At 44.2% G+C, this 14,831-nt stretch overlaps 1 protein-coding gene across 1 annotated transcript; it reads right to left on the bottom strand.

The window, feature by feature from the left end:
• Positions 1–1,900: 1,900 nt before the first annotated feature.
• Positions 1,901–2,802, bottom strand: LOC147987015 (uncharacterized). Its single transcript, XM_087542236.1, has 2 exons — positions 2,637–2,802; positions 1,901–2,556 (listed from the first exon to the last, which is right to left on the bottom strand). Exons 1-2 carry the CDS (start codon positions 2,800–2,802, stop codon positions 1,901–1,903), a joined length of 822 nt encoding a protein of 273 aa, XP_087398362.1.
• Positions 2,803–14,831: the final 12,029 nt, after the last annotated feature.

Here is a 14,831-nt window from a genome sequence, read left to right as displayed (position 1 = left end):
GTCTAATGGTCAAGCTGAGAGGGCGAATCAAGAAATCCTGAAGGGTATCAAGCCTCAGCTCATGGTCCCTTTGAAGAGGATGCCGGGTTGTTGGGTGGAAGAATTACCATCTGTGTTATGGAGCATAAATACCACCCCAAACCGATCTACGGGATATACACCCTTTTTCCTGGTCTATGAGGCTGAGGCTGTCCTCCCAAGTGATATTCGTCACGACTCGCCCCGGGTCGTGAATTATGTTGAAGCAGACAACGAGCAAGCATGCCAAGAGGCGCTGGACCTGTTAGATGAGAAGCGAGACATGGCTTTGGCTCGGTCGGCGATTTATCAACAAGACCTGCGGCGTTATCACAGCCGCCGGGTTAAGACAAGAACCTTTGAAGAAGGCGATTTGGTACTTCGGCTCATTCAAGACCAGACTGATATGCACAAGTTATCCCCACCTTGGGAAGGGCCTTTTGTGGTCAGCAAAAATCTGCACAACGGATCATACTACCTCATTGACATTCGAGAAGATTCACGTAGCTCTGAGGAGGAGACCCGGCGGCCATGGAACATAGCTCTCCTACGGCCTTATTACACTTAAAGCCACAGGCTTTTCATATGTACATATTTCAATAATGTATATATTATGATCAATATAATAAACCGCCATCCTTGCTATCAAGCAGGGCCTCCGCCGTTTTTTCCTTCAAATATCTGTTAACTTGGGGGCTTCCTGTTCAAACATAGGTGTATTCACCAAAGAGAACATAGCGTTACTACCCTCTTGATGCGGCTATCACGCCACAACAAAACTTGGGGGCTTCCTGTTCAAACATAGGTGTATTCACCAAAGAGAACATAGCGTTACTGCCCTCTTGATGCGGCTATCACGCCACAACAAAGCTTGGGAGCTTCACACCCAAGGGGCCAAAGAGAGTCTTGTTGCTACGCACAACTCAAACATAGGCACCCATTGAGCACAGCTCACAAAGTTACTCGGGGGCTCTTTGCGTCAAATACCAAAGAGTTTGAAAGGACCCTTGTAGCTGGGTATCGACCCACGGCTTGGAAGCCTGGTGTATTCACCTAAAACCCCGGGTTAACCTGCCTTCATCAAGTAAGCCACTCCTATCCAGGTAATCCTGGCACGACCCTTCGAACGTTTGACAGTTACTCTCATTGAGACCCTGAACTTGTCAAAGTTAAAACAATGATTGGTTAGTTGGAGGGCCATCTTAAAAGGCTTTGCCAAAATGGTTTAACTCAGTGGCCTGGCAGCCCATGAAAAGCCTCGATTTGGGCCTGGCAGCCCTCGAAAAGCCTCGACTACAGTTTTTGTTTGCTTTTTTGCCAAGTTTTGTTTTTCGTGAGGTCTACGTTAAACCGGAGTTTTTTAACCCGGCATGGCTTACGGATCTTCTGTTCAAGTATACAATTAAAGGTAATCCGGCATCCTTCAAAACCGGTCTGGCTTTGACGCTTTGTCTCTAGCAATCGGCCGGTGTTCATCACAACCCGGTTATATATCATATATATACCAACATGGTACGGTGGAGGTTGAGTTTTCACCCTTTTTCAAATCACAATTGGTAAACCGACAGCAATGTTTTATATCACAGGTAAGATTTATTATTGCTGCAACCATAGTTGCTTACCAAGTTGGATATTTTGACTCGTCCGATGGTAAACCGCCTGGACAGATTTTCCTTATGCAGACACATGGATTGCATAATATTGTAAAAATACATAAGCCAGTACTGAAATTCTCATGACAAATCAACGCAAAGTGTATCCCAGTGCACGATGGCAACGAATCAAAGTATTTTTTTACTAGCCTATTACAAGGCGCTTGAAGGCCCAAAATATGGTGTTTCCAGCAGAACAAGGTTTATCGAGCATCACTATGATGGCCGGATTAAGTTTCATTACCATGTTGATGCGATGTTGATGGGTCATCTGGCGTCGGCTCAGCTTCCTCCTCCCCACCTAGCGGTTGGAAGTTTGTAGTGGTCCAGTCAATCCGGGTTAAGGCCTGAAAGATAGCTTCTTCACTGATAAGTTCTGACGGATCAATGTCAGGGGCATAAGTGTGCTTACGGTTTCCTGGAATAAGATTTCGCGCCTCCGGAATGACAGGGTTAATCCGTTTGTTGTTGGCATCATAATAAGACCGGTGAACCGTCAAGTTAGCATCTTCTGCCAGCTGACTCGCCAGAGGACGCATTTCCCTTGTCACCCTTTTAATGGCTGCATCATCAAAATCTGCCCCCTTTTCTTGTGTGCTTGGAAAGCCTTTGGCAAGGTCAACCGAATCCAAGTCAGCTATCCACGCTTTGGCTCGGGTAAGTGCCAACAAAGTGCCGGCCCTGGCAGCAGATCGCTTCACCTCTTCTAGCTGTGCTGGTACCATGGATAGCCTCGCCAGAGTGTCCTTGATCAGTGTTGGGGCCAGATTGTCATAGGATGCTGCGCAGATAACCCGTTGAGCACCGGTGTATAGTTGTTCAAGAAGAGTATATGCTGCTTTCAGCTTCATCCGTACATCTGAGCCCAGATGGGTAATGCGGCTACCTGCAACGGTTTAAGAATTTCATATTTCAACCGGCACCTTGCAAGATGGATATTTCAGATACCTTGCCAGAAGTACTTACCAAATACTGCGGAAGTCATGGCGTTCACTTGACGTTTCAACCCAGAAAGTTCTTCTGCCACCGGTTTAAGAGCAGATTCGGCATCTTCAGCCCATTTCAGCAATGTGCCCTTCTCAGTGTCCCAATTGGCACGTTCCGTCTTGAATTCTTCTTTCAGTCGTTCCATGGAAGTCAAAGCGGCTCAAAGTTCATCTTTGTCTTTGGAAGATTCTTCTTGATGAGATTTGATACTCTCTTGAAGATCAGCAATCTACGTCCGTTGATGGTTTATGTCAGCCTGCCAAAATCAAGAGGAGCATTTCAATATTTTATCAAAAGTCCCAAGCATACAACTGGTTCTACACTTGGCACTTGGGGGCTAATGCGGATTGCTTCTTTCTTACTACTTATTCAAAGTCCCAAGGATTCATACAAGTTTCAATCCTGGCACTTGGGGGCTAATGTGGATTGCTTCTTTCTTACTACTTATTCAAAGTCCCAAGGATTCATACAAGTTTCAATCCTGGCACTTGGGGGCTAATGTGTATCTGTTCAAACTACTTAACAGTCAACAATGTGCAGTTTGGAAATTCAAAGTCCCGGTTTGTTTTTACAAGCTAAACCGACCCTTGGGGGCTACAGGATACAAGGCAGTGAAAATACAAAGATAAGGAGGAAAATGTTTACCTCATAACGTTCCTTCATCAGATTTACCAAGTCAGCCTCATTGTCTCGGCTTGTATAAAGCCGGTTCAAGAATCCGGAATGAAGATCCTGGGCAGAAAGATTAGCATATTTTGACATATCAGTTTCCATCTTATTCTTGCCCATTGAAATAAACTCATCCTTGGCGGTATGTTTTGCCAAGATAACTGGATCGCCCGGGGTGGTATAAGCAGTGCCAGTAATAATAACGTCATCGTCCTTGGCTGGGCTTGGCGGATTAGCACTTGACTTCAGTGGATCAGCAACCGGGCTTGCAGGTATGGCATGTGGACTGGAGGTATTCTCATGTATGGCCGGATCAGCTTCCGGCGGATCAGCATTGATGGTTGGCTCTGGCGGAACAAGATCATCCATGAGATTATCAAGATTTTGATCAAGATTTTCAAGAGCTTTCTCCGGTTCAACTTCACTGGTAGGGGCACTGGTCTTGGCCTTCTTACTCAAACGAGCTTGAGCACTAATATTAAAACAAGGATTAGCATGATCAACTGAGTTATGAAAGAGAAGGGAAGAATATACACTTACCCAGTGACGGTTTTCAGTGGAGGCAGTTGAGTGGTTGATGAACCGCCAGACGAATTAGAAGATGCCTGATAAATTGAATCAGATGAATTGAGAGGGCATTGGAAGAAACCTTTCAAAAGATAAACGTTTTTCAGGAGAACAAGCAACCTCTGGACGACGTTTCCGGTTTGGGGTATGAGGTAAACCGGAAGAAGTTACCTGTTGACCACTGTGCCGGGTTGTGCGATGCCCTTCGGTTTGCTGTGTCTTCAAAGAAAGTTTTTGAGCAACAGGGCGAGAGCATTTCACTTTCCGAACTGCACGGCGAAATCGTTGAACCGGCACAAGTTCTGAGTCAGAAGAAAGACAAATTACCTCAACATGATCTGCATGGCTGGCCTCAGCGTCATCCTGGGAATAATCATTATCAGTAAAATATATGGATAGAAGTCAAGGGAGTCAAACTTTACCTCTTCAGCCGAGTCATCGACATCTTCTGGCGGTTCCGAAGACTCAGCAGTTTTCTTTTTGGCAGCTTTCTTGATGACCTTGGTCTTACCACGAGGAGCCTTAGCTACTTTGTCTTGAGTCTTCTTTTTCCAAAAGGAGCTACTGGCCTATGGGATTGCACAAAAGGATTATTATAGCAGTGTCAAAGCGGAGAAGGACCAGGAAAAGTACAAGGTTAAAATATTTACCACTGGCGGTTTGTTGGAGGCGTAAAAAGGACGCAGACCAATTTGAGTACATACGGCGAGCGGTTCGTCAAGTATTTTCTTTACACTTTCACTGACTTCATCGTCCGTCAGTTCTATTGAATTAAACCGTTGAGGATCATTGGTGTTGCCGGTGTATTCAAACATCAATCCGGGCCGGCGGCTTAAAGGGAGAATGCACCATGAAATCCAGCAACGGACGAGATCAACACCAGTTAAACCGTTGGCAAGGAGAGCCCGGAGTTTGGCGAGTTGAGATGCATAAGATTGTCGGTCTTTGGCAGGCAATCTCTGAGGTAAAGGGTGATTATTGCCGAGCCGATGCGAACGGTAGCCCGGTAAAGGATTCTCTTTAGCAGGGGCAGTATTCTGACAGTAGAACCAGGTGTGATTCCAGTCTTTTGGATGGCTGTGAAGTTTGGCGTGAGGAAAGTCAACCTCTTTCCTCTTTTGAATCGACACACCGCCAAGTTCAGTATTAGGTCCATCAGAAAATTCCATCCGGCGGTTTAAGTGAAAGAGATCTAGAAAAAGATCGACAGTTGGTTCTTCTTGCAGATAAACCTCACAGAATACTTGGAAATTGCTTCGTCATCTTACAAAGTCTGTAAAAGGAAAATGGACTGTTTACGATTGGCGGTTCGTATGTGTTTGTCAAATGTTAAACCGGCAATTCAAGGTATACGTATGAAGTGAACCGGGCATGGCTGTTCAAAGTCTAGATGGCGGTTTAAGAGAGGGCTAATGACATACGACGGATTATCAACACTAAAGGATAAACTGCCTTTTGGAGGCAGAACCCCAAGCTGAAAATTTGTTAAGTGTGGAACAAACAGGTTTCACAAGTTGCAATTATTATTTTGGATCAAACAGTCGCTCTGGAAGGAAAAATTTCTAAACCTAAAACAGTGCAGAGAAGTTTATACACTCGAAGAGGGCTTCCAAACAATGGAAATGAGATCTATTTTTATGCAAGATAAGCACAAACAATTGCCGCAGCAGTTCTACATTGTGTTTACGATCTAAACAGGGCATTGGAGGTGAAAACTAGCAAGGGTTTGCATCGGGCGGCGATGACCGCCGACGAACTCAACAAAAGTTCCAATGCAGATCTAAGAAGGGGAAGGAGAAGAACTCACGGATGTGGACGAGCTGCGGAGATTCGCCGTGGATTTCTGGTCAGAGTCAGGTCGATGCAGCGGCCTGAGTCGGTGCGGACTGGAAGATCAATGACGGCGGCGGCGATACTTGAGGTCTTCGGGTCGCGAGGAGGAAGAGGATGCGGTTTGGAAAGGGGGAAAATGGAAGGCGCCCCGGTCTTATTTATAAGGAAGTGGAATAAAACAGCAGGCGCGAAAATCAAGGAATCAGAAGCGGCAAAAGAGGATGCAGTTGTCGCCTCGATCTTCGGGAATTAATTAAAGAGAAGGGAATCTTTATAAAACTTTTTATACAGGGATGACGTCACAATGATTTACTACAGTAACAAAAGATGACGTCATGGCGATTCACCAAAGTTCACAGGGAGAAGACGGTATGGCGGTTTACGAGAATTGCCAAAAAATTCAAGGATTGAAGATTGACATGAACCGGTTCAAACCAATCTGGGACCTAATGTTGAGGATATAACTACTGAGGGTAAACCGCCCAGGAGGGGCCGGTTCACCTTCAGCTATACTGAAGCTCAAGGAAACCCAGAAGATGGCGCTTTACGGATGAAGCTTAGAGGCCCAGAGCCCGCAGGCGATTTAGGGCCCATGATAGTAAACCGCCATGATTGTATAAACTTGCATTGTAAGATAAGAAAGAAGAGACCGAGGCGGACACTTGTATGAGCCAGCCTCGGGACTCTGTAGACCGGCCGGGGTCCTCCTGAGTATATAAAGGGGTGACCCGGCGGCGGTTCAGGGATAGAGAACAACAACTCGAAGCCAGACAAAGCGGATTCGCTCCCTGGCCTTCGAAACCCCAGCAATTCCAATCACAACTAGACGTAGGCTTTTACCTTCATCGAAGGGGCCGAACTAGTATAAAACTCTCGTGTCCCCTTGTCCGGTTTAACCCCTTCAAGCTAACCCTTAGCGATGGCTCCACGATTAAGTCCTTTCATGAGGACATCTGTCGTGACAATTCCACGACAACTATAATAATTTCTTTCGCAAAAAAGGGAATATAATCATTCATCTGCAAGTGTTAATTTTTGCAATGTCCTCTGTTTGTGAGTCATCTACGATCTATGAGTCGTCCACTCAAGGGTTGAGGCCTTGCTTCACAAGCGCATGTATGCGCGCTAAGAAATCGCTTATTTACTTTAACATTAACATTACTCGATGTGTTGCATAACAATTTTTGTCTCTTATCTCTACCTCGTTCTAAGAGCAACTCCAATGCACCGACCTAAACGGACGTGCGTTTTGTTCGCCTTTTGTTCGTTTGGATCGTCCGCCTGCTCGTTGTCTTCCCCTTTTGCGTTTGGATCGACTGTGCACCCAATGCGCGGACACATTTTCATCCTCGCGGCCGGCCGACCATGTTTTTTCAAACATCTTACATAGTTTCACAACCAAACAAATATATCATAGTTTACAAGCCAACTAAATATATCATAGTTTACAAGCTAAATAAATATTAAATTGCCTCAAATATATTTAAAAAAAGATACATCTATTAATTGCCAACGTGAGCCCACATATACTCAACCAAATCTTTTTGGAGCTGAATGTGAGTTTCTCAACCACTCATTTGATGATGAAATTGGGTGAATTGTGCAAATGTTGCCACTCCATGCACACGCACAACATTGTCACCCTGAAACTAAAACCATTGGTCATAGATACATTCCAGGCACTCATCCTCTACGATCATTGCATGATCACACAAGCAGTCATCAACTCCCACAACTTATTGGTGCTCGAAGTTCTGGCAGCATACCGAACGATGCCCTGTCGGGATTGCAGAACACCAAAGGCACGCTCCACATCCTTCCTAGTACTCTTGCTCTTGGGCAAATCTCTTCCTCTTCTCTCCTACATGGTTGGAGATTGTCTCTACAAGAGTAGTCCACTAAGGATAGATACCGTTAGCTACATAGTATCCTTTGTTGCAGTTGTGGCCATTGATGTTAACATTGACCTTTGGGAAGTTGCCTTCGCCAAGCCTTGCAAACACCAGAGAGCTTTGAAGCACGTTGATATCATTGTGAGACCCGACCATGCCGAAAAAGAGTGACAAATCCAGAGATCTTGTGAATCCACGGCCTCGAGCATGACGGTGCAAGCTTTGACATGGCCCCTATAATGCCCCTGCCAAGTAGAAGGGTTGTTCTTCCACTCCCAGTGCATACAATCTATGTTACCAAGCATCCCCAAAAAGCCCCTACTGGCATTCATCGCCAACAAGCGGGTTGTATCTGCAACATTTGGCTCTCTCAAGTACTCAAGGCCAAACACTGCTATCACAGCCTTGTAGAACCTATACATGGACTCTAGACACGTGGACTCGCTCATACACACATACCCATCAATGAGATCACCGGGAAATCTGTACACAAGCATCCGAATAACTACAGTGCATTTCTGATAAGATGAGAAGCCAATCTTTCCAAGGGCATCCTCCTTGCAGTCAAAATACTTATCGTATGCCAGCACCCCTCCCGGATGCAGTTGAAAACATGCCTAGCCATAAGGAAACGACACCAGAATAGGTGATGTTTGAAGAGCGGGTTGGGTGTCTTGAAGTAGTCCTTCTAGAGTAGAAAATGACTGCTCTCTCGGCTGTGATTCAACGCCGGAGTGTGCCCCGGGATCGAGCCCCATAACATCAGTCGCTGCCTACTAAGGTGTTCATGGACGACCAACACAGCAGCCACAAGCTCCTCATCATTGGATGAAGAATCCGAGTTGCAAATGGAATTGTTGAAAAAGAACTTGTCCGGGGACTCCATTTGTACCTTGTGGGCAAACCGTCGAACGACTTGAGGGTGTCGTCAAAGAAGCTGGTCGATGAAGAGCGACACACCTCCCCTGGACCTGGTAGCGGGCCTTGGTCGCGTCCGGCAAGCATGGCGGCGCCTGACGAGTAAGGCCACCATGCTTTTGACCGCTTCAGGCAGGGCCGGGGGCGAGGTGGTACTGGAGGCGACATCGGGGAAGCTGCGGCGACGGTGCGACGGGGAGGTGGTGGGAGCGACATTAGAAGATGGCGTGCTGCAGGGGAGATATGTGGGCATGGAAGGCTGGCCTGGGCACCGGAATTAGGCGACGACGCCGACGGGGTGGGGCGGTCGGGTGTGCTGGCCGTCAATGGGAGTAAGAGAATGGCCTATGTGCCATCGACTGGCGGGCCAGGGAGAAGTAGGCGGGCGTCGCGCACATCCGCCTCATGTTCGCGCCAACGCAAATGAGGCCCAAGTTTGGGTCTAGAATGGGTCATCCGGCGGACAAAAAGCAGACGCGCGTCCGTTTGGGTCAGCGCGGCGCGCCAACCCAAACGGACACGCGCAGATGAAATGGTTCGGCGTGTTGGAGTTGCTCTAGGGCCCTGCGGGTCCTCGGGATACTGAAGATCGTTCATGAAAAGCTTAAGTGCAGAGAGGAACAGAAGGCTATGCCGAATTTGGTGACAGTAAGATTAGTACGGTAGCCGGAACCTATTCTCTGGGTTACACAAGGTGCAATCATTAAACACCCAATGCATTAGTTTGGATATTCCTTAAAAACCGAGATAACCTCGTGAGACTGTAAGTGTTTTGGTTGGACAATAAAACCCCGATGCGGCGGCAATCGGTCATGGGGTTATTTGGACACATCTCCCATAAATATCATGTTGACTAAAGATAAGTAATGATGTTTACCAGTGCATGTTGATTACCTAAACAGAATCTCATGCGCAAGTACACAACTCTATTTAAACATTTAGCCCCGGTCCATTTCTTTGTTATTGTCTTTTCCTAAAAATTGATTTGGTTTGGAAAATTAGAACTCTTTTAGTAACAAGTTCTTCAAGGAAATCACCTTTCCGAGGCATGACTCCCCATGTGTTCGATAACCCAGGGTCACTCTAAGGAAAAGAGGGAACTATCTACATCCAAAACCAGACCAAAGGTTACCTGTCTGCTCGAGCGGAACCTTCGCGGGCAGTCGGAGAGACGAGAAGAAAGGAACAATCTCAACGTCGCCGATGGTTGTGAGAGAAACAAAAAGCCTAGCTAGAGGGGAATTGCCGCCTAGGGCTCTGGGTGCGTCTACATTAGGCTTCTAGTGAGACGAACTTTCGCCTCACCTCAAGAAGCCACTTTAGTAGTAGGCCGACCCATATAATTGTCACCTTTGCTAGTTTTTTCGTATGCTTTTTTTTGTATTATCTTTCCTTTTTACCTTTTTTGTATTTCAAAATATTCAATACAAAAAAATTAACGAAGTTCACCATGTATTAAAAAATGTCCATGGAATATAAAAAAATTCTTTGCTGAATTTTAGAAACTATTCACACTATTAATAAAATCATACCATTTAAAAGATCTTCACACATTTAAAAATATGTTCATGATATTTTCTTAAAATGGTCATGAAAATGTTAAAAATTGTTTCATAATTTTTTTTACAAAATGTTCGTACTATTTAAAAAAGTTGTGATATTTTAAAAATGCTCACGCGTTAAAAAAAACATCGATGGAATGCCAAAAAAGAATTCGTGCAATCTTCAAAACGTTCATAACGTAAAAATAAATGGTACCATTTAGAACACTTCGGAGTGTTTGCGAGTTTCACAAAAAATGTTCATGAATTTTTTGAAACATACTCTATGAGCATTTAATAATGTTGATTATGTATTAAAAAAATGTCCAATGTGCATTTCACGAATGTTCAACGTGTATTTAAATAAATGTTTTGTGTATTTTAAAAATAATCAACTTGTATCTAAAAAATGCTCAACATTCATACAAAAAATGTTCAAAGTGTATTTATAAAAATTCAACATGTATTTGAAAAGTATGAAAAAAACAAACAGAAAAAAATGTGAAAGAAAAACAAAAAAGAAACACACAGAAAGAAAACACGTGGAACCTTTCCAAAACCGGATGAAAGATTCCTAAAACCGGTCTCTAGAAGCTTCCCAAAATCGCTCGTGCACAGCTGGTGTTGGGCCAGGCCACTCGGCTGAACTCTACTCACAAGTCACGAGCGCTATTCTGCCAAGCGAGACATATCCTTTGTGGCCATTTTTTTCTAAAAAAAATAAATAAAAATTGTGGCCATTTCAACTATCGTGTCCGAGGGCACAACTATCGCAATCCCCTATTCTGCGCGCGCACTCCGCGACCTTAATGGGTCGGTTTTCTTTTAATTTTCTAGATCCTTTTATGGTTTTCTTATCATTGTTTTTTACTTTGTTTTCCTGTTTCTCTCTTTTTTTTCTTTGGTGACATTTTTATGTGCCTTTTTATTCTTTTTTAATTTTCCCTTTTGAAAAAATTCTTGAATATTTCTGTTGAAAACAAGAATACATTTAAAAATCAAAATTTGTAATTTCCAAACGTTCTGGAATTTGCATGAGACCCGAACGATCCGATGGCCCTTCGATCTCCACGTACGACGCACGCAGCCCCTCAATAGTTCCTTTGACTATCACGCAGGAGAAAAAGAAAGCACTCCCCCGAGGGACCGGAACGAGCGTTGCCTCCCCTCCCACGAGTGCCGCCGCCGCCGCCTCCCTCCGACCCCAACAGCCCCAGTCGAGTCCCCAAACCTTTCCCCATTTCCATGAGCTTGATTTCATCTCCATCCACGCGAGATTCTACTCCGTCAGCGCCAGGGCTGCCATGGCCGAGCTCCGGCTGTGAGAGGAAGAGAAATGGGAGAGGGAGAAACCCAGGCGCCCACCCCCGCCGGGTGCATCGACCTCGGGCTGGATCCACACTTTGCAATGTTGGAATATGCCCTAGAGGCAATAATAAAGTGGTTATTATTATATTTCCTTGTTCATAATAATCATTTATTATTCATGCTATAATTGTATTGATTGGAAACTCAAATACATGTGTGGATGCATATACAACAACATGTCCCTAGTGAGCCTCTACCAGGCTAGCTCATTGATCAAAGATGACTATGGTTTCCTAGTCATAGACATGAGTTGTCATTTGATAACGGGATCACATCATTAGGAGAATGATGTGATGGAAGAAATCCAAACTATAAACGTAGCATAAGATTATATAAAGTTTATTGCTATCTTTTTTGCATGTCAAGTATCTGTTCCTATGACCATGAGATCATGCAACTCACTGAGACCGGAGGAGTACCTTATGTGTATCAAACCTCGCAACGTAACTGGGTGACTATAAAGATGCTCTATAAGTATCTCCGAGGGTGTTTGTTGAGTTGGCATGGATCAAGACTAGGATTGTCACTCCGTATGACGGAGAGGTATCTCGGGGCCCTCTCGGTAATACAATATCACAAGAAGCTTGCAAGCATGTGACTAATGAGTTTGGCCACGGGATCTTCTATTAAGGAACGAGTAAAGAGACTTGCCGGTAACGAGATTGAACTAGGTATGGAGATACCGATGAACGAATCTCGGGCAAGTAACATATCACTGGAGAATGGGAATTGTATACGGGATTAACTGAATCCTTGACATCGTGGTTCAACCGATAAAGATCTTCGTGGAATATGTAGGAATCAATATGGGCATCCAGGTCCCACTATTGGTCATTGACCGGAGTGAAGTCTTGGTCATGTCTACATGATTCTCGAACCCGTAGGGTCGCACACTTAATATTCAGTAGTGCTAGGGTAGTATTGAGATATTAATAGTGGAAAGTCCGAAGGTTGTTCGGAGTCCCGGATGGGATCCGCGACACCACGAGGAGCTCCGGAATAGTCTGGAGGTAAAGATTCATATATGGAAAGTTGTTATCGAGGTTCCGAAAAAAGTTTGAGTTTTTTCGGTATTGTACCGAGAAGGTTCTAGAAGGTTTTGGAGTAGGGCCACCTGCATGGGGGACTCACATGAACCTGGGTAGTGGGAAAGTCCCCACAACCCTAGTCTAGGCGCACCAAGATCCTCCCTTAAAATGAATAGTATCATATCCCAAGGGAATAAGATCAGGATCCCTAAAAAGAGGATAGCAATCGGTGATAAAGGAAATGTGGGATTTCCTTCCTCCCCTTTGGCCAATGACCCTAGGGCCTTGGAGGGCAAGCCACCAACCCCTCCACGCCTATATAAAGGTGGGGAGGCGTTGGGGCAGCCACCCTTCGACCCTTGTCCGTTACCTCTCCCAACTCCTCCCTCGTTTCACCGGTATGTGCTTGGCAAAGCCCTGACGGAATTCCGCTGCCACCACCACCACCATACTGTCGTGTTGGTCCCAATCTCATATACTCCCTCTCTCTCGCTTGCTGGATCAAGAAGGAGAGGACGCCGCCGAGCCACACGTGTGCTAAACTCGGAGGTGTCATCCGTTCGACACTTGATCGGGAGTTCGTGGACGGATCGTGATTGGATCTCAAAGACGTTCGACTACATCAACCACGTTTCTTAACGCTTTCGCTTAGCGATCTATAAGGCCATGTAGATCCAATATCTCCTCTAGCAGATGTGCATCTCCTAGATTGATTTTGGTGAGCGTAGAATTTTTTTATTTCCCATGCAACATTCCCCAACATGCAAGTTAGCAACGGGAGAGGAAGAAACTGCACTTTGCAAGTTAGCAGCGGTAGCAACAGCAACAACAACAACTATCTGGTGCTCAATTAGAGTATGAATTCAGTGTGCATCGTTCCAATTAGAGAATATGCTGCAGTACAAGTGCATCGTTCCAATTCAGAAAATTCAGTTTTTCAGCGTTCTTTTTTCCAAAGAAAGTGTATGAGGCCAAGGTCTATTTCAGTTTTCAGAAAATTCAGACTTTCGTGGTTCCATTTTCTCTTCGTGAATTGCAGCTTGGGTCAACTAAGAGTTAAATACTGTTTCAACAGATAAATCGGAGGGATAGGATGCAGTTTGTGTCAAGTAGATGTCCTATTATATTTATGAAAAATGCTAAAATCCGAACACCCCGGTAACTTCATTGTAAATATCATAATAATTTAGGCACCACAGAGCTGATAACTTGCATACAAACATTGAGGGTAATTTTAACCCAGGGAATAAGTTGTTGAAAAACACCGTTGGTAACTTTTTGTAAATCGCATGGTAATATACACATCACAGACCTAATAACTTAGGTACAAACACCATGATAACTTTGACCCGGAAAAAAGATGTAAAAAGCACACCACCGACAATTTTTTGTGTAAATAGCATGATAATATAGGCTCCTGGACTTGATAACTTAGGTACAAACACCACGATAACTTTGACCCATGGATAGAAGTTGTTGAAAACATATCATCGATAACTTCTTTGTACATAACATGATAATATACACTTTCGGACTTGATAACTTAGGTATAAACACCATGATAACTTTGACCTATGGAAAAAAGTTGTTGAAACATACTCCGGCACCATGATAACTTTGACCTATGGAAAAAAGTTGTTGAAACATACTCCGATAACATCTGTGTAAATAACATTAATATAGGCTCCCAGACCTCATAACTTAGGTACAAACACCATGATAACTTTGCCCCATGAAAAAAATGTTGAAACATACTCTGATAACTTTTTATGTAAATAGCATGATAATATAGGCTCCCGATCCTGATAAGTTAGGTACAAACACCACAATAACTTTGACCCGTGAAAAAAATTTGTTGAAAACATATGACTGATAACTTCTCGTGTAAATAACATGATAATATACACTCCCGAATATGATAACTTAGGTACAAACACCACGATAACTTTGACCCATGTAAAAAAGTTGTTTGGAAACATACTCTTGTAACACTCTATAAATAACATGGTAATATAGTCTTCCGGACTTGATAACTTGGGGGCAAACACCTCGATAACTTTGCCTCGTGAAAAAAAGTCGTCGGAACATATTAACACGGGATCTTTCGAAGCTCTCGCCGCGACAATTTTTTATGTGAAAACGGGTTTTTAATCGGAGCGACGGTTTGAGCTATAAAACATTTTGAATTTTGAATCTTAATGGAATCATTGCTGATCGTACGCTATTTTATCTTACATGCATACATGCATGTTTGGAGGTATAAATGCAGCGCTTGTTCTCAGCCACATTAAAAAAGAAGAAGAAAGGAGCGAACATTGCTTGGATTTAGAAGAGGAGAGAGCGAGCGAGGCTAGGATT

This window comes from Triticum urartu, chromosome 2A, assembly GCF_056163025.1.
Source record: "Triticum urartu cultivar PI428250 chromosome 2A, HENAU_Tu73, whole genome shotgun sequence".
Taxonomy (NCBI): Eukaryota; Viridiplantae; Streptophyta; class Magnoliopsida; order Poales; family Poaceae; genus Triticum; species Triticum urartu.
Note: the sequence above shows the minus strand (reverse complement) of the source record. Positions and strands in the feature narration are given on the sequence as shown.